Source organism: Vigna unguiculata, chromosome 8, assembly GCF_004118075.2.
Source record: "Vigna unguiculata cultivar IT97K-499-35 chromosome 8, ASM411807v1, whole genome shotgun sequence".
In the NCBI taxonomy this organism is placed as follows: Eukaryota; Viridiplantae; Streptophyta; class Magnoliopsida; order Fabales; family Fabaceae; genus Vigna; species Vigna unguiculata.
In genome coordinates this window covers 135004-155786 of record NC_040286.1, presented here as the reverse complement: position 1 = coordinate 155786, position 20783 = coordinate 135004, and the positions used below count along the sequence as shown (strand labels likewise).

At 36.3% G+C, this 20783-nt stretch overlaps 1 protein-coding gene across 1 annotated transcript; it reads left to right on the top strand.

The window, feature by feature from the left end:
* The first annotated feature begins 8065 nt into the window (after positions 1 to 8065).
* On the top strand, positions 8066 to 20621 carry LOC114193021 (Fanconi anemia group J protein homolog). Its single transcript, XM_028082710.1, is given in 30 exon segments — positions 8066 to 8423; positions 8426 to 8515; positions 8595 to 8679; positions 8904 to 8979; positions 9430 to 9494; positions 9584 to 9628; positions 9718 to 9818; positions 9917 to 10058; positions 10305 to 10366; positions 10473 to 10546; positions 10638 to 10708; positions 11360 to 11447; positions 11521 to 11593; positions 11691 to 11786; positions 12243 to 12351; positions 13362 to 13455; positions 13538 to 13621; positions 13704 to 13860; positions 14261 to 14457; positions 15941 to 15985; positions 16251 to 16279; positions 16369 to 16490; positions 16567 to 16614; positions 17142 to 17266; positions 17358 to 17641; positions 18312 to 19212; positions 19365 to 19436; positions 19683 to 19802; positions 19889 to 19935; positions 20361 to 20621. Coding segments are annotated over 29 exon segments (3741 nt in total). The 5' UTR covers positions 8066 to 8179; the 3' UTR covers positions 19931 to 19935; positions 20361 to 20621.
* The last annotated feature ends 162 nt before the right edge of the window (positions 20622 to 20783 follow it).

The window sequence follows — 20783 nt, the reverse complement described above, 5'->3', positions numbered from 1 at the left end:
AATGCGAATGAATTCGGGTATGGAAAGTGTTAGAGATGAATTGTAATCCTAAGAGATAGAATCAGATCTTATAGAGTCAGAAATTGATGGAAATTAGAGTTGTTGTGAAGGGGGTAAGGTTCGCAGGTGCAGGAACCGCCTGGCGGCACCCATTTGGCCGCCAAGCGCCATACTAGTGAGACATGGTGTCCGATTCACGAAAAACGCTGTTTTTCGTACTTTTCATGGAACAGGAACCGCCCGGCGGTAGTTTCATGCCGCCAGGCGCCACCGATTTTTCTGGTCTGCGCAGTTTTCGTGAAACTGCATTTCCCGCTTCATTAACCGTCCGATTTAGGTGAAATTTTGTAAGGTGTTTCACAACATGTTGTTCTTCACTTTGAACGGTGGAGATTCATTTTGGATTCCTGAAGAGGGAGATATACGTCACTCATGATTGGTTGTTGAATTCCCTAATAGTATGATTACTAATGGATGATTAAGTGTGATCAAGTGCTGGTATGGCCTTGATTGGTGAATGTATATATATAAATATATTGATGCATGATTGATGACTATGTTTTTGGTAGTGCTTGCTGAGACATGTTGAATATATGAACTTATATATGTTAGCTCGAAGGTAAGATGTTATAAGTGTGGGCATAAGGCCACTATTGATGATATCACTATGACCGAGTGTTGCATGATCATGATGGGTTTTTGGAAAAGTATGGGAACATGATAATCATACTTTAAATGTAATGGAATTGTAAGCATGCAAAGGGTTGGGAAAATGAGAAGGGGAAAATAAAGTGTGTTGGAATTGATTTAAGAGGTAAGTATATATGAATTATAAAAGAGAGGAATGTGTGCTTATACTTGAAAGATGCATATGTGTTGTGATGTTGTAATTTGGAATATATGAATGTGTATGTTGATTTCTGGATGTTTGAGAATTAAATGGTTGAATTCTAGGAAATGAATTAGAGTACCTAAAACTAGTAGTGTCACATTACTAGTGTAGCGCCTAGCAGTGTAGACTGAATCGCCAGGCGATAGTATGAAACAGGAATGTCTTATAAGTGTTGGGGCCCAACGGTGATGTGGAACCGCCAGGCGGTAGCGGGATCACAGAGGAGTCTTAGGGCTTGGTGCGCCTGGCGGCAGAGACAGTTCTGCCAGGAGGTCGCTGTTGCGTGAACAATTTAAAAGGCGTTGTGCGCCTGGCGGTACGCGACACCCGCCAGGCGGTCTGGAAGCTGTGGCGCCTAGCGGTACGTGTCCCCTGCTAGGCGATTTAGCTGCTGTAAGTCCTAGTTATTGGACTTCGTAGGGTGTTCTACAAGGTTTCTGGTAGTGCTTTAGAGGTGAGGTTGCTGGAGTTCCTTGAGTTGTGGCTCGGAACGTATCCCTTGAGTTGTGGCTCGGAATAACATCTCTTGAGTTGTGGCTCGGGATGGCGGATGAACACGAGAAACCCTTGAGTTGTGGCTCGGGTTGGCGAGTGTTGCCGGTATGAGTGTGCTGGTTGTGGCCAGTACGGATGGGTCCAGATAGATTGCCCTCCTCAGTTGTTGGTTGACGAGTTTGGTAGTCTTAGGACGATACAGACTTTGTTCGTATATGGGAACTCTACCTGGCGTTGCGGTGTATGATCCGTAGCATGTTTTCCCGCACGTGCTCTATCGGTTGTGGCCGATAGGTATGGCAGCAAGTCACCTTGAAGTAATCAGCAGACGAAGTAGAACACGAATAAACGTATTGGAGATCGAATTGAGGGAATAAAAATATAGGGCAATGTGGAACGTTAATTTAAGTGACGTTATGTGTATGTATACTGATTTATATATATATATATATATATATATATATATATATATATATATATATATATATATATATATATGTTTATAGCTTTGTATATATATGTGTTTTATCTGCTAAGCTCACCCTATCTGCGTGTGTGTGGCGATGATCGTGTACGCGGTACACAGGAGCAGATGTTGGTGATGCAGGTGGCTCTGGTGCAGCTTAGTCGCGGAGAGGGGATTGATTTGGGGGAACTTTTACTTGTATTACTTTGTTTTGGAAACATTTGTAAACCCGGATGGGTGACTTAATAACATTGTGGTTTTAATCATGTAATGGACATTCTAAATTTTATCCGCTCAATTAATAAAGCTTTAAATTTTCCCGCGTTTTGGGAAAATGAGGTATTATTAAATGTGTTGTCTTATTTATTCCATTTATTTATTTATAAATTAGTAATATCCTGACGGGATGTTACACACATCACCAACCAGATTTGGGAAGGAAACGAGAGGGTCCTCCGGCCACGACGCCATTCTATCTGGATACTAAAACATACAGATCTTATTGACCCTAGGGTCAGAATGTTAATTGATGCAGCTGGTTTTGGTCACGTTCTAAAAGTGAGTAATATGGAGATTAACCACCTAATGGTAACAACATTATGTGAAAGGTGGAGGACTGAAACTCACACCTTTCACATGCCTCTCGGAGAAACAACTGTTACCCTGGAAGATGTTTCACTGCAACTGGGGATGCCAATTGATGGTGAACCCGTGACCGGTGGAAGTTTTGGAAACCTGCTACAATTGTGTCAAGATTTATTGGGGGATATTCCTCCCGAAAATATGATTACAGCGAACCAAATAAAGCTATCATGGCTAAATAGCAGATTCCGAGGATTACCGGATGACGCAACACTGGCTATCGTTGGACAGTATGCAGGAGCACACATCCTCATTTTGATTGGCAGCATGTTGATGCCAGATACATCAGCCAGTCTCGTGCATTTTATGTTCCTGCCATTGTTAATGGATTTGGAGCATATTTCAAATTTTAGTTGGGGTTCCGCAGTATTGGCATGCCTCTATCGTGCACTGGATCACAACACAAAATTCCATCAAGACAACATTGGTGGATGCATGTTATTGCTCCAGCGTTGGGCGTGGGAGAGATTTACATGCATCTCTTCAGAAATACAACCAGTCACGGAGGACGAGATTGTGGCTGGACTTGCGTTCCCCTTAAGTGTGAGGTGGTGTCGGCAAACACGTTTTGTGTTCCATGACCAAACTACTGTGGTGGGCTTCCGAAAAAAATTTGATCAAATCAACCAAAGCAGGTTCATTATCACCAATGCTCTACTATTTTGTTTCTTGAAATTCCCTTCGTTTTTTTTTAAATTATTAACACTAATTTTTGCAGTTTTTATGGACACCATATCGACAACCACATGTTAGTCGCATGATAATCATAAATGTTTCTCCAATTAGTCGGGCATTGGTTCCTCTTATATGTTTTGCGACGGTTGAATTTCACCAAGTTGACCGGGTAGTCAGACAGTTTGGTTGGCGACAAAACATCTCATCCGACCCGATGAACCTGGATGAGATTCACCGAATTGATCTCCAAGGAAGGGGGAAATTAATTGGAGGCAATATCACCATCGCTTTATCATGCTATGGAATAATCGCCATAATTCCATTGTTCAGGGTGAACCTTTCACCAAAAGTGGCCATCTGCGTGATAACTCGCCCTACATGCAATGGTACATAAACCATACCATCCGGTATATCACGGCTATTGCGCAATCATCCGATGATGAAGTGAGAATCATTTTTTCATTCACTGCATGTTAATTAAAGTTTCGATTATAATTGATTTTAAATAATAAAATTTAATTTGTTATTTTGTTTTAGTATGACATGCCGGAGCAATATCAGAATCCGCCTTCACATCAGCAGTTTCATCCGGATACACCCTTTTCCGGCCTCCTTCAGTCACAAAATGTAACTGCTGGTTTTGGGAATTGGGATCACAGAATGCATCCTCCATCGTCATCTCAACAGGTCCCGACTTCATATGGTTTTTTTCCAGCGCCTTCAAACTTTGGATCTGGTCCAGCGCAATATTATGGTGGTTCATCTGGCCCACATATTTCCAGCTATGGGGGTGTTCCATCACAAATGTTTGGGACATCATCACTAACTCCACCATCTGCATACCGAGGCGCCTCATCTTCACAACCATACTACAGACCTGAAATTCCATTTAATGTTTCAGAAGGAGGTTCTTAATTTGTGAAAGTGGAAGATACTGATGACGAAAGTGAGTCACCCCCTCCTCCCCCACAACCTGAGAGACGACCTCGACGACCGACACGAAGGCCACCATGCGGCACATGCAGCCACCGTTGAATAATGTTGTTGTGAAATAAAGTTATCACATTATGGGAGAATATTGTACTATGTATGTGTACTATTGCAATATGACAATTGCATATGTACGTAATGAATTCAACCTTTATCATTTTGTCTTTCTTGATTCACTCAATAATTGTGCAACTACTATGCTTATAAAAACCACATCCCCACACTGCATCAAATGCAAACTTTCAACTTTTCAACACATCAATTGCTTGGCATCTCCTTCCTCTTTTTCTTTCTTAATTGAAAACCGAAAGATGGAACAATTTTCCCCTGAAATGTTTGGCATCACAGAGTCGCAGGATTTCACCAATTCTTACATAGCTGCCTTATACACAAATGGTGAAATGAAACTCTGTGAGGATGGGGTGAAGTTCATATGTCAGACTCCGGAGATTGTTCGCATTCCATACAACTGCACATACAACATGCTGAACCAAAGAGTTTGTGCAGCCATTCCAAGCCAGGCACACACAACCATTAACAACCTATACTTCAGACAACCCACAACGACTTCTGAAGGAAATATTGTCTATGACGCATTTGAAATAAAGACAGATGAACATGTTTTTCAAATGTTGGAATGTAAGTCTTCTTTCACTTTCAACACCATGATTGAATTGTATGTGACCTTCACAAGATCACATGAAGAAATCCTTTCTCTTTTAACTACAAACACCCCATCATCATCATCCTCAAACTCTCTCCCAACTTCACCAACTATTCTTTATTATGGTGGACTTTTAAGGGGTGCTGATATCATAGAGAGTCGATCTGGTTTTGGTCTTGAGTTTCGTTCCGATGCCACGAAAACCTTCTTCATCAGACATGATTGCACCTACAATGAATTATTACAAATCGTAACTCAATTAGTCGAGTGTGGTGACCGTAGAGTTGTCAAACAAATTGACTATCGTCACCCTTCAACAATACGCAACAGGCGACTATTTCATGACACCGCGGAAATCAAATGTGACTTTAATGTTTCACAAATGATCAGTCGTTGGAAACACATACAAAGTCTAGACCAATCTGTCAAAAAATCGCGCATCTCTTCCTATATCGAGCTTTTCATCCAAACTAGAGACATCAGACCACCAACACCTTCTGAAGAATACCAAGATATCAATTCTGGATGGTTTGTGGATCACCGGGGAAGAAGAAGATACAGATGGTTGCCGTAAATCGTTTTATGTGCAACTTATTTATCATTTTATTTTTCTTTAATTAATGGAATATGTTAAACTTTTTTATTAATGGAGTACAAATGCTAAAAAAAATGTTATGCTGTAATCCCTCACCACAATTAATTTTCAGCAACAATGCGTGCCGTAATCGATTACCATGAAAGTGTAATCGATTACCATGACCAAAATTTGGACATCTGATATGAGCGTAATCGATTACACAAGCCCAAATTTGTACAATGTAATCGATTACCAAAGCCTGTAATCGATTACTTAAGTAACATGACAACCTGGAACATAAATAATACCTTCGTAATCGATTACAACACACCTTTAATCGATTAACAGGAGAATTTGCAAAATTATTTCTAGATTGGTAATCGATTACATAAACTCTGTAATCGATTACAACTCTAACACGAGCTACTAGAACTTAATTTTTTCCGTCGTAATCGATTATCGAAACCCTGTAATCGATTACACCACTATCAGGAGCCCCTGGAATGTTATTTTTAACGTGGTAATCGATTACACAAACCCTGTAATCGATTACGCGTCGTCTTCCACTATAAAAACAACATTTTCTCTCTCCGCCGCTGCATCCCAAAAACCCCACCCGCGCCCCCTTTCTCTCCTCCGTGATTTCATCATTGTGCCTTCATTTCTTAACCAAATCACCTCCCGTTTGTTGCAATCTTTCTCATTTTTAATTATCTACAAAACCCACCGATTAAAATCTTCAGAAACACCCTAAAATGGCAGAATCGTCAAGGAAACGCAAGACTCAAGTCGGTGCTTGCCGCCGTGGTCCCGCCGTCAACGAACCTGAAGAAATAATTGGACCTTCACAACCACAGAGACTGTTCTCTTTCGTAGCACAATATGAGAGGTATACTTCAAAATTTTCTGCCAGAGATATTCTTGAACCCAGATATCCTGATGATTTTATTGCTGAGCAAAACTTTGAGTGCTGTGATATACTCCACAACTTGAGATTATTACCTTTTTTGACTAATCGTCAACGTTATTATCCGGAATTAGTTAGAGTATTTTATTCCAACTTACAAATTACTAAGGAAGGGGTTATTCTTAGTGAAGTTAAGCATGTGAAAATTAGGATGGATATAGATATGTTTTATCGTATAACTCAATTGGGCACTCAAGGGGTCTGTTTTGAGGGAAACATGGTTGAGGAATTGAGAGATGATTATTCAAGTCACAATGCAAAAATGATGATTTGTCGTGACAATGTAAATATTGGAGGAAGAATACTGGCAGGGCAAATGAAAGTGGAAACACGTATCCTGCACTACATCTTATGTCGATGCCTGGTGCCCCGATCAACTAACCTTGCCCAAGCTACTGAAGAAGACATTATCTTAATGTGGGCAATGCTGACCGGAAGGTAGCTTAACTGGGGTCATCTGATTAGATATTGCATGAAAAAGGCATTAAGAGACCATGCCCCTTTACCATATGCTAATCATATTACTGACATTTTCATTAAGTTTAATGTTCCTCTAGAAGATGAACCATTTGAGGAGATTAATTGGAGAACAGGTCCAATTGGTGCTGAAGTGATTCATTCCTTTGGTTCTGTAAAAAACCAAAATGATGAATGGATTCATAAACGTGATATGCAGGATGCACCTATTCATGATGACCGCACACCATCTCCACCGCCTCAGCCTACCCAGGATGCATCTGCTGCTATGCTTAATGATATTATCCACGAAATCCGCGATCTCCGGACTTGTGTTGGTTCAAGATTTGACAGTATAGATGCTCGGGTTGGTCAACTTGAGGAAGACATGACTTATGTGAGGCGCCAATTTCCTCCATCTTAGATGCATTTTCATGTTTATTTTCATTCAAAAACTTTGTATTTCTTTAGTGCACTTTGACATTGATATTATTATCTTAGTACTTTAATTGATTGTAATCTTTTTTTTTCACTAATATCACTGTTTTTAGTTTCATATTCAACTATATTATACATCATTGCTTTCCTATCTAGTGAAATGTTTGTTAACGTTTTTTTTTTCAAAAAATTACGCATGTAATCGATTACAGTTCGTGCGTAATCGATTACACAATACCCAAAAAACTGCAACACATTCAGTAATCGATTACACGCTACGGTAATCGATTACGGCTTCAAAGACGTTATCCCCCTGCATGATTACAGCATGCAATAATCGATTACAACATACGGTAATCGATTACGGCACCAAAAACGTTCACCTCCCACACAATTTCGCCCTCTGACCCAGTTGACCACAAAAATGTATGGGGACTACACGATTTCTTCATACAAAAACGTGCACCCCATAACATTTTGCCTTCAATAATTTTTTAAAAAGCTGCCTAATTTCGTAATAAACTAAAGTCAATTGCCTATAATGGAAAAAAAACCGTAAAAAGTTAGTGCCGAAAATTTAAAATTGTATTAAAAGGACATTTATACCAAATTCATGCACTCATCACAAAAATTTACATCATAAAAAGTTTTTATTTTATTTTATTTAATTATAAGAGCTACTAAAGTTTTTTCATATAATTTCGTACAAACTAAATCATTTAACCTAAACATTACAAAATATTAAATAACAAAAACTAAACAAAAAGAGCTAATGTTTCCTAAACCATCAACTTAGCCGCCAAATCCTTCTGATAACCTTTTTCCCGCCTAAACTTAAACAGTGCAGAAGTAGAGAGGCAGAGTATGGACATCTCATCTCATATTGTGAAATCTGAAGTGAATTACAAAGAAAAAAAATGGTCTCTGCATCAAACCCTAACCCTAAACCTAAAAATGTTTACCACATCGGAGGTCTGGAAGTAGAATTTCCTTACCAACCATATGGGTCTCAGTTTGCGTTTATGGGTAGAGTAATCTCTACCCTCAATCAGGCTCGGAGAGAAGGCCACTGTCACGCGTTGCTCGAGTCTCCAACTGGCACCGGCAAGTCCCTTTCGCTTCTCTGTTCATCTCTCGCTTGGCAGCACCACTATAAATATAAACAAGACCACCTCAATCCCCCCCGGAGGCAACCACCGATCCTCTGGCTTATGGCGGCGGATTTGTCATCGAGGAGCTTTCACTATCTTCTGGTATGCTAATTGCCTAGTCTAATGGGCCATATTTTTTTATTTGCTTTTCGTTTTCCTCACCAAATTCTCCTGCTTTTAGCATCTGAAAACCCGGACCGTACGCAAACTGAGGCTAACAACAAGAAGCAGAAGAAAAAGGAAGCACCGACTATTTATTACGCTTCGTATGTTTTTTTACCTTCATCATTTGAGTCCCTTTTGCTTGTTGCTTCAGTAATTCATGGTATACAATTATTATTTTTATTTAATTATTATCGTAGTTTCACTTAACCAGCATTGCTATTCATTTTAGACATGTTTATATTCGGTTAAATGGTTCCATTCCGGAGTTTCCATGTCATACGGGTATCTTCACTTATCCGGCTAATTTTTTACTCTACTTTACAAGGAGAACGCACTCACAGATTTCTCAAGTGGTGCACGAATTGCGCAAAACTTCATACAGGGTACCAATGGCTGTGTTGGTAGGTTGAATCCGTTTATTATCTTATCTCGTTTGATTTGTTTGGTATTTTCCCTCTTAAGTAATTCACCTTTTGATTTGCTTTTTTAACCAATATTAATGGAGCTACTGCAAAATATCATATCTTTTTATATCATTCCGAAGAATGTGTTTATTCAGCATTTCTCCAGACTGAAGCATTTTTAATTTCCTTTATTATTTTTCTAATAATAACCTATATTTTCGTTTTGTTTGTGAAGCATATTATATATTATATGTTAGTTTTAAAGCATTGCTGATGAGATACTAATCAGCACCCAACTTGTATGTTATCGATTTTAATTTAGCAATGGTTTTAGCAAAAGTCAGTATGCATTTTTGCGTTGATACTTATTATTGGATATGCAAAAAGATATGTTACATTCAGTGAAGTAATATGAATTTAAATATTTTTCCCTCATTTATTTGGCAGGCATCGCGGAAACATTACTGCACAAATAAAAATATAATTGGCAAAGAGAATATCAATGAAGAATGGTGCTTTTTACCTTGACGTTTTTTACTTCATGACAATCTCTTTTCCCTCTTCAATCTTGGTACTGATATTTTTCATAAAATTTTGTCAGTAAACTATTATTGAAAGATGAGGCAACAGGGTGTCCAGAATTCAAGTGAGTTTATGCTCATCCACGCATGCTTCCTCTCTATCTTTTATGTTGCTCTTGAAGTAACCAAAATGAGAAACTTATAATCTATGCAGAAATGCTCATAAAGTCAAAGGTCATCCATCCCTTCAGAAAGGAGGATGCAATGAGGTGCATGACATAGAAGATCTCGTAAAAGTTGGACAATTGGTCAAAGGTTTGGCCTTGTACTGTTATTTTGGTCTTTTACTTATTTCTTTTGAAGTATATGCGAAGCTTTGTAATGTACAAGTCTTCTGCTGTCTCCACTTTCAGGGTGCTCTTATTATGCTGCTCGTTCTATGTCAGATGATGCACAATTGGTATTTTGCCCTTATAGCTATATCATTAATCCAGTCATCCGGGCAGCAATGGACGTGGATATCAAAGGAGCCGTAGTGATTCTTGATGAAGCTCAGTGAGTTGCTGTTCTCTTTCTGTTTAATTGCCAAATCAATCAAACAGTTATAGGAGTCCAGTTAAATTGAACTGGCTTTATTTTATTTTTTTTAAGATAGTGCATAGGTTCTAGTTGTCTATCAGACACCATCTGTTGTATTGTATGCAAGCCAATGCAGAACTGAAAGACAACTTTGTATAGTTTGGTTGTAATTTATTCCTGTTTTTGTCTATGAAATGGCCCTCACATACTTGCACTTTGCAGCAATATAGAGGACATTGCTCGTGATGCTGGAAGTGTGGATATTGAAGAGGATGTTTTGGATAGTATGCTATGAACCTTACTCTTTTATTTTCACTATCACTAATAATTGAGACTTACTTTCATGGTCACAACTAATGATGCTTAACTACATGACTGTACCTTTGAAAGAACTACAAATGGAACTCCAACAACTTTGTTCAATTAATACTGCAATTTACCAACCACTATATGAAATGACACAGGTAATAGGATTATATATTGGGTTTGAAATGTTTGACTAATAAATTTATCCTCAGTGAATGTATATATTCAATATGTGCTGTATTTGTATAGGGCCTTACTAGTTGGATGGAACGGAAGAAAAACAAACTCGAAAGACGTGATTTTCACCACTATGTATCGTGGTAAGTTAAGGATTTTTCCATTTTGTATGCCTCTATTCATTATTTATTATTTTGTAAATGCAGTTTTTGCTTTATAATTTGGTTCTTGAGGTTGTAAAATTGTTTTGCTTTAGATTTGATATGATCATGCTTTATAGAGTGATATGCGACTGGTAGATGACTGGGATTTCAACAATCACACTGAATCAATGGGTATTGGTAAAGGGAGACTCTTCTTGGGTTGGGATAATACTGTTAATTGTAATCTTGTTGCATGTTACATAATTTCTTCTCTTAATAAGGTACATGCGTTTTTTTTCCCCAAGTGAATCTCCATTTGTTTAATTTGATCAGGAGATTATATATTATTCTTTTTTCATTCTTTTGAACCCATTTCACGTGTTGATAAGATTTAATCTTTATTCTTGTCAACTTTTAAAATTCTGTTTTATTGTCTCCATTCACGTATGACATCTACTAGTGGAGAGCTCAAGTGTTGCTTTAAGCTCTATGAGCTTTTTTGCGTTTAGACTATTTTTCCTCTGTTGTAGTTGAATTGATATTTTTTAAAAAAGTATTCAACTGTTGTGTCCTTTGTTGGCTAAAATAAAACCCATGACTTGTGAGCTAATCTGGGATTTAATAACACAAGCTTCCTATATGTATGTATAGTTGGACTGGTGATAATGCTTTACGAGAGCTTGAAGAAGCAAATATTTCGAAGCAGTGTTTCCCTATCTTGCTGGAATGTGCTACCAAGGTATCTCATTTGTTGGCATTTGTATTTATTCTTATGATTGCATGCCATTCATCTACTTGATACTTTGTTCAAGGCAATCAAAGTTGCTACAGACTTGGAGACAGATGAACCGCGTATAAGTGGCACGGCAGTGATAACATTGGAAGGTTTGGGTTTATGGTTTTAATATATGTGGAATTATATTCAGTTATCCACTTAGCTCAAAATATTCGTTACCAATGATATTTATTGATCTCATTTCAGGCTTATTCTCGTCTCTAACTTATTTCTTCTCAAGAAATGGATCTCACATGTTGGATTACCAGCTTGCTCTTCAGCGATGTGTTAAAAAAGATACTGGTAAGTGGTTGTAATTTTTTAGACTAACAATAATATGCAGCAGAACTGCAAATGACATGGTTGCTGTCCATACACAAGTGAATGGGAAATGGTTTGGAAAACCTTTTGGTTATTTGATTGACTTTTTTAGGAGCCTCTAATTTAAAATATTATAGAATCTAAATTAACAAATTGAAATCATTTATGCGGAGGAAACAATTTAAAGATTTACTTGAAACATGAACGATTAAATTGTTTTTAAGGAGACATGAAATGAGATACAAAATAGTCTGCATTTATTTTGTGAACTGAAGACAAATGAGGATCCTTTTCCTTGTAAGATTAGTCGACCAATTACAGGTTGATTACTCAATGGCATTGTAAAGGGTTCCAATAAATAGTATATAACTATTTATTTTATGTTCATGCTGGAGTTATTACTGCATTACTACAACTAACATTCATTTGTTCTGCCAGGAAGAGCTACTGGAAACTGGACATGCGCTTTTAGTTTATGGTGTTTGAATCCAGCAGTTGTGTTTAGAGATGTTGCTGAGCTTTCTTTATCAATTATCTTGACTTCAGGGTAAGCATAATGGGTACCTAATGACCAACCAAGCCCAAGTTTATAATTGGTTCAGAACAGATTTATTTTTGCATTTTTTTCTCATGATTCAAGAATGCATCTCAAAATTTATTCCTGAGCAATGTTCCTATTAGTCAGTACCATTTTCTGAGCCAGTGGGTTGGTTGGGATTTTATAGCCTGACCTCATCATCTAGACTAATATAAGGCAGGAAAAAGCAGGTCTTTTAAGCCTGATTTCATATAAGCATATAATTATGACCGGGCCTGTATTCTTTTGGATCTGGGAGGGTGGGGAGTGCAATTTTTTTTTTCAGTTTTGGCAGAATTAACCTGAATATCTAGACTAATTTTTTTAGAAGCATCTATGTCGGAATACATGTTCTGTATTCCAGTAATGTAGTCTCAAATATTATGTTAAAATTTCTCAAATTAACTTGGTGTCTTTTTTGTAAAACTGTATCGTTTATTAATTTCCCTCCTATTCAGCTCTTCACATTTCATTGTAATGTCTGTAGAAATACCCAACTATATGTCTGGGTTATCGAAATAGCCTTTTCACTGTTATGTTCTGTAAAATGCATTTGTTGAAATATAGTCCAATTGAGGCATTGCTACCACAAGCCTTCATGTTAAAGGTAAACTGATAAGGACTTGAATTTAATAGTGTGCCTAAATTCTACATTGAGTAATACACGATGTTTGATGGCATCTTTAATTATTTGGTTTTCTCTTCATAATAGTTAGCTCTTGAGTGTGGGTTCCGTAAGTGCTTTGGTGCTTATCATAAACTTTCACCAAATAATTCATAATTGATATATGTATATGTGTGTCTATGTCGTACAATTTTTCATTGCTAAGATGAGGTGAGTCTGTAATTCTTATTTTTAATTTCCATGACACTCTGCATATTAGGGCCAAGAATTGTTGAGGAACGAGCTTAATTCTCATTGCATCTTTACTTCCTCACATCCTTGTAGTATCTTTTACATGCTTATTTTTGTATTTCAGAACACTATCACCGTTGGCATCCTTTACTTCTGAGCTTGGAGTTCATTTTGAAACTAGTCTAGAAGCTCCTCATGTAATTGATGTTGACTCACAGGTCTTGGCTACTTGTCCACTTATTCTTTTAGCCCTATAAGTGCTAGTTCAACAAGTTATAACATAAGACCTCTTGAATATAGGTGTGGCCTGCTGTAATCTCCACTGGTCCTGGCAATTATCCTTTGAATGCAAGTTATAAAACTGCAGATGGATATGCATTCCAGGTATGTTTCCTCTTCACATATTTTTCAGACTATGTTATTCTTGCATTTAGAATACGTCTGGTTATAATTAGTTATGATTTAGGACGCAGTTGGAAATTCTTTAGAGGAAATCTTCAAGATTGTTCCAGGCGGATGCCTTGTGTTCTTTCCAAGTTATAAATTGATGGACAAATTATGCAACCGTTGGGCTGAAACAGGTCAATGGTCTCGACTAAATGCAGAAAAACCCCTTTTTGTCGGTGAGTTATCCTTATTTTCCAAATGCTTTTTGTGCACTAGGATCAGGATGAGTTTATGTTGATGTTTGCTTTTACCTTTTGCTATCTATTTTTTCTGCAATGCAAATGTTTAAGTAGAGAGAACATTACTCTGGTATTTATATCTAGGAAAGCACTGCTTGTAACTGTGTGATCAATATACATGGGTTCTCGTATCTACGAAATCTTATTACTTGTAATTGTGTAATCTCTGATTTATATAGATTTGAAAAATCAATATCTAATAATAATGGGGAATATTTGATCGTATCTCTTTATTTATAATCAAAGAACAAATGATATGTTTAACAACATCTAAAGATAACTTTGTTGTCCTGGAAATATTTTTGGTTGTATTAAGATTTTTGTGGTTGATTTGTAGAACCAAGAGGAGGAAGCCAAGATGATTTTGAACTGGTATTAAAAGGGTATTATGATTCAATTCATTGCGAAAAAAGACCTGCGCGGGGAAGGAAAAGAAGGATTAAGACAATAGATCTAAATCGTGTTCAGGCAGTTGATTCCCTACCGAATTCTAGGAAAGGAGGAGCAGCTTTACTTGGTGTTTGTCGAGGAAAGGTGCGTCAGAATTTTACTATTATCTAATTTTTTTAGATGCTGCTTTTTCTGGTAACAATTATGGAATGGGTAATTTGATTTTTTCTATTCTTTAGTAGTTACAGTTATATTTCCTATAATTTTTCCTTTGATAGGACTATTTTTTTTTTTGTGAGAATGAGAGAAACAAATATTGACCACTAGATTTTACTATGAGTGATTCAGATTAAATCATGCCAAGTCATGTGAAAAAGTCATATCAGAATTTTAAGAGATTATTTTTGATTTTAAAGACTTTAATTTGGATTTAGAATTGTATGGCCAAAATTTGATTCTCATTCATAAAATCCTCCTTTTGCTATGATTCATTTATGTATAAATAGAGAAAGAAGAGAGATGGAATTACTATCGCTGAATTTTTTCACTTTATTGTCTTTCTGTATATACATACAATCTTATTTATCCAACCCTTAAATTAAAACTTATCTAAGTATATTTTGATCTTGTCTATAATTTGTCACATTTTTTATGCTTTATTTAATCAATTTAATTTAAAATATCATATACTTTTTAAAAATATAGGTAAATGTTGTCTACAAGAGTACGTAATCACAACATTTCTCTAAAATCTGGTATGTTCAATGGTTGAATTAAGAAAAGTTAATATTTGCAAAGAGTTACTGGAGTATTGCTAGCTGACATCGAGGGAGGTGTGTGAAGTCAAGATTCGATTTAAGGTCCTTGTAATCAACTGTGGAAAACTTAACCGTATTATGACAAGCTGGCACCTTCTGCTGCAATATACTATTACTAAAATATATTTATGAAAACAAATATTATAATGGACTAAAAATAAAAAGTTCTACTTACCCAGTTTGCATGATTAAAAGAAATCTACAGCATCCACTGTTTAATTATTCGTATTCACTTGTAGTCACCCATTTTACACTTTTATTGTTAACAAGTAGACGTTTTTTATAAAATTTTGATGAAGCATCCGTCAATCTAAATCTACCATCTACAAGTGGTCATATTGATCACAATGCTGTATTTTTCGCAAGTTCTCTAATATATAAAATAGTATCCGTACACGAGGTTGAGTTTATGGAGCACCAAATTATTCAAGGCTCAGCATATATTGGCACAATATGTTCATTCTTCATGCTCTTTACCCTAATTGTCATATCTTACAGCAACTATAACCTTATCTCATTAGGTGAAATTGATTACATGGATAACCTGACATAATTGTGCTTGGTCAAAAAACAAATTCTGAGGAGTAAGTTCACTATGGAGTCATTTTTAATAATTTTCTTCAGGTGTCCCTTTGTCTCAATCCCTTTTTACAAGTTAAAAAACCATACAATTTTCTCTTTTCACCAGAGCCTCATATTGAAACCGCCTTATAAATTCAATTTGCCTTTAGCATAGTTACTTGTGTATATGACCTCATAATTACAAGCTTGTGTTTATTTGATCAAACAGAATAATGTCTGTGTTGCAGGTTTCTGAAGGAATTGATTTCTCCGATGATAATGCTAGAGTAGTTGTATCCTTATTTCTACTTATAATTGATTGTTTCACCATTCTGTGGGGAAGAGATCTTATCTACCATGTGAGTATAGTATATTTTTGTGAGGATTGAAAGTAGGTATGCTCTCAGATTATCAAGATGAAGATTAATAAATATGGTTGTGAAATTGAACCACTTCAAGGTAGCCTATAGTTATAATGAGTTTGATCACACAGACATTGCAATGTCTAATAACCAGTGTAAATGTTAACTATAGATTGTATGTCCTTCACAATCTCAGATTATTGTTGGTATTCCATTTCCAAATATGTAAGACTCCTTTCTTTTCTCCTATTAGTTTGAAGGAATCATGCTACGAGAATAAAATTTTCTGATTGCCTGATTTATTAAACTACCAGAAATGATATTCAAGTTGCATTGAAGAAGAAATATAATGACACCTACAAATCATTCAAAAGTCTATTGAGTGGAAATGAGTGGTACTGCCACCAAGCATTCCGAGCTTTAAATCAAGCCGCAGGTAAGGCTTAAATCCATTTAAACCAAAGCTCATTATTTTTGAAATTTTTATACTGATTTCCTTTTATTTTCTGTAGGGCGCTGTATACGTCATAAATTTGATTATGGAGCAATTATCCTATTGGGTACAAACTGCGTTCTATTTTGGATCTCTTCCTCTTTATATGTCGTTTCTCTCCCTTTGGAATTTAGAATTTTAAAAACTGAGTTTTATATTTGAGAGGGAGGTTGGAATTTTTCGGTTTTCTAGAGTATGCAAAATATTACACTGGTGGTTGCTTTGCAAGAGTTTACAGCTTTAAAACTATTTTCTTTTTCATCAGTTGGTTTGGAACTAATTCCTTTAAGCATACTTTGAATGTTGGTAGTTTCTACCATTGGAAAATATTTTCCTATGGAATGTAAAACTTATCATGAGTCGTTTGTGACAGTTATTCCTATGGGGCAAAACGGTAGTTCTGTCTTTTGAGCTACTTATTTTTGTTTAGACTACAATAATCTGGTGTTTCCCATTGTGTTCTGGTAGACCGTTGCTTTGCAGTTTATTCTTGGGCTAGAGTTTTTGTTAACACTGTTCTTTGTATAACTATCAACTGTACACTTCCAACCCAATTTTCAATCGTAATTGGTGTAATTATTATTATGGAGTTAGATGAACGTTTTCAAGAAGAAAGAAATAAGGCATTCATTTCAAAGTGGATAAGAAGACCGTTGAAAGTATATGACAGCTTTGATTTGTCATTGGAGGGATTAAAGTCTTTCTTTGAGAATGCGAAGGTACATTGCATGTTAGTTTATTATAACTATCTCGATCTTCTTCAAGGTTTAGTGGTAAAAGAATTACCGATGCATGGTCAACTTGCTGCAGGAACATTATGGCATAAATACAGTGCATGCGACACAGAGTTTGGATATAAATGGGCATGATGTCCATAAGAAGGATCAGAATGCATGTTCCACAAGAAAAAAAAATCAGAAGCTGAACAAGTCTGATAATGGAGATGAGAGAGAAACAACAATGATCGAGAATAGCATTTCTTCACCCACCCTAACCTCTCAAGATCTTGTTGAGTGTCAGCCATCAGCTCAAAAGAATAGTAACACTTACCGTCGTAAATATCTCCCACAGTACTTTAAAAAGACAGATCCAAGGTATCTTTCTGTTTCCATCATCTTGTTGTAATTTGTATGATTCTTATTTTTAGTAACTAAACGTCTAAACTTAATGATAGACACGTCTGTTTTGAAGAATTGGGGCAGTTAAATCCTTCTTTGACCTCCAATATCAAATTTCATTGATATTCAAGGGAGGGATATTAATCTTCTATCTTCTATTTAGTACAAACTGAAATACAGAACATCCAGCTGATTCTGTGATTGTTTATTTAACAAATAACATTTTCCTTTCGTGTTGTCAACTAATCTTCCAGCATATGTAGTGGTATGATTGAGTTAGCCAAACTGTCAGGGGTCTTATTTTAAAACTCGTGGTACTGGTGTAATTTTTCTCTTTTCGATGAATAAGTGAAGGCACCAATTGACCTGGATGAAATATTTTCCTTTTTAAATTTAAATGGAAAAAGTAGAAAATTTAAATGTGCTGCTTATGCTTGTGTATCTTTCTATTTTGTATTGGATGGGTTCATTCAGGGTTTTCAATTCTGTAATACAGGATCACACTTTGTCTTCAACGAAAGATAATCTAGACATTCATTTCTATGCCATCAATTACCAATCTCTAAACATAAATATATTTTTCAATTATTTTTACATTATGAAGCAACATCAGTGCAGTTACTTGTTGGAAATGTAATTCTTGTAGGTTCACTGTGGAATCATCTCTTGCAATCATGCACGAGGAAACTTCCATTGTCAAGGAAACCCCTTGTATAGACGTTGACTATGGTTCCAGTATCCCTCATTACTCCAAAGATGACAACTCTGGCTCCTTCATAATTGAGGCCCCAGCTCAAATTCCAGATCAAGTGTCAAGTCTTTCAATGTCTTTGACTACTGGAAGCACAAATTCTTCAAGGGCTCAGTCTTCAATTACAATTACTCCCAAAAAGAATGTAATTACAAATGATATTCCAGAAATGGAAAGTGTTAATTCTTACCATCATAAAAGGATGAGGCCCGCAGTCACTCCTTATATAAACCTTGTTGAAGAAGAAAACTCTATTGCACCTTGTGCCAGTCCTCCTCTTACACGGTACAGAAAGAGCTCTGTAGTTGTTAGAGAGACAACTCAGGGAAGTGAATATGATTTTGAGAGGATTTTGAAGTCAAATTCTCCTCCATTACTGATAAGCAATAATATACCTGGTTCATGTTCACCAACTGCCCCTCCACTAGACCAAAAATTATTGATTTTTTGTTCGCTCTGCAAAAGTCCATTAGGCCGACCTGAGAACCATCTATATCTTACTTGCTCGTTGATTTCATCATCAAAAGTTCATTTGAGATCCCTTTTGAAACAGAGGCTGAGAACTTGCACTACTGATACTTCAAAGAGTATTCCAGTTCTCATTACTGATTCTTTATTTGTTGATCAACGAATTTGCAATAGAATACCCAAAAGCGCACCAGAACACAGTATTTGGTGTCCAGAAGATGGGTGTGTTTTCAGCACCCTTTTCTGCCCCTTTTGCAGTAATGGCAGCAATTTGCTAGGAGTTCAGGTCATGGCTACCGACTCATCAAATGTTCAGTTGCTTGACAAGGTAATTTACCACCAGGATCAGGCAACCTCGTTTCATTTATGCATGAATATTAATATCCTTTTTTGCGCTGTACTTTGATGTTCCAGTTCCAGCTGTGTCAATTTTCTCTGCTAGCGTGTTCTTTGTATTTTTCTCTAACATTTCTTTTCCAGATTTTGTTTTACTTTGATTCATTGGACGTGAAGAGCAGTGAGGAATCAGGGAACATTGCTTCAGGGAAAGTGGTAAGATTAAATAGTTTTTTTGTTTTTGCTTTTTTTGTGATAGTGGCCACTTTGTTTTCTAGCATAATACCAAAAGCACATGTTTTATGACGGGAAAAATATTTGAAACAGGAATCTAAAACATCCCCAAACACTATCTCTTATGTATACTTTTGAAATTGTTCTTCATGGATGCTGAATTATAATTTATAAATGAGCTATATATTCCTCTGACACTTTATGAAAACATCTCCTGAATTGGTACAGGATCTGTCTCCGGTTAATGACTCTGATGAGGATAAAATTACTGTCTTAAATTCTATTGAAAAATATTCTTATCTTCACCGACCAGGGAATGAAGAAGTTTGGAAGACAGGAAAATCAAAGGTAAGAATTCAAGTAATGCTTCATGCATTTTTTTTGTTGAAAAGTATACTTTTGTCTTAGAGCTGTCTTGTTTATAAATGATGCAGCAAACACCAAGAGGCTTACGATGTGCAGCAAACAAAAGCTGAAGCCAGTAAGATTGGATTTGTGACACAGCTTTGGTAACCGTGTTAAGACACAAATTGACATGAGTATGCTGGTTTTTCAAGAATTGAATCAAAAAATATGTTTTGTTTGACATCAATCACATTTAATGTAATTAAATTTACTACGTGAGTATGTTTTTATTTTGAATTTAATTGAATAGATACCAAAAGTTGGGAAACCAGTCATTCTGGGCCTTCCGTATCTCACCGACTAACAACATTTTAGAATCAAATACTTAATTAATCCCAATAAGTAGCTTTTTCAATTTTTTTCTTCATCATGTCGGGGAAGTATCTGTAATTTATATAAGTAGTTTTTTTGTTATTGATTAGCTAATTTTCTATCTATGTAGTATTATATTTTGCACAAAGTACTAGTGTTGATGATGGTTTCATCACTTTGGAATTTCAGGATTAATTTGTTTTCCGGTCTTCAAGGTCTGTCTGCCTCCATCGCTCACCACCCGCAAATTACCAGATACTAAGTAGGAACAATGACATGTCTCGGTGATATCGGAATATCTCATAGTTACCGCCAAGATAACAATGACCCGAATTGTAGTGGTGCTTCTGTACAGCAAGTTATAAAAAATTGTTTTCTCTTTGTACATTCTGGAAGATGATTTCTAGTTACATATGTTGACTCAACAGAGTTTTTCTGTTTTTCTGTAAAGCATTTCCAACAATACCATCCTGTTTATACGTGGAACTATGTTCGAATATTTAATTGCATTATGTATGTTTTAGCATCCACAACACCAAGTAAAGAAGCTCCTCTTTTCTTAAGAGTTACGTAGAGAATCTACATGAACATGATTTAGATAAATTCTGAATC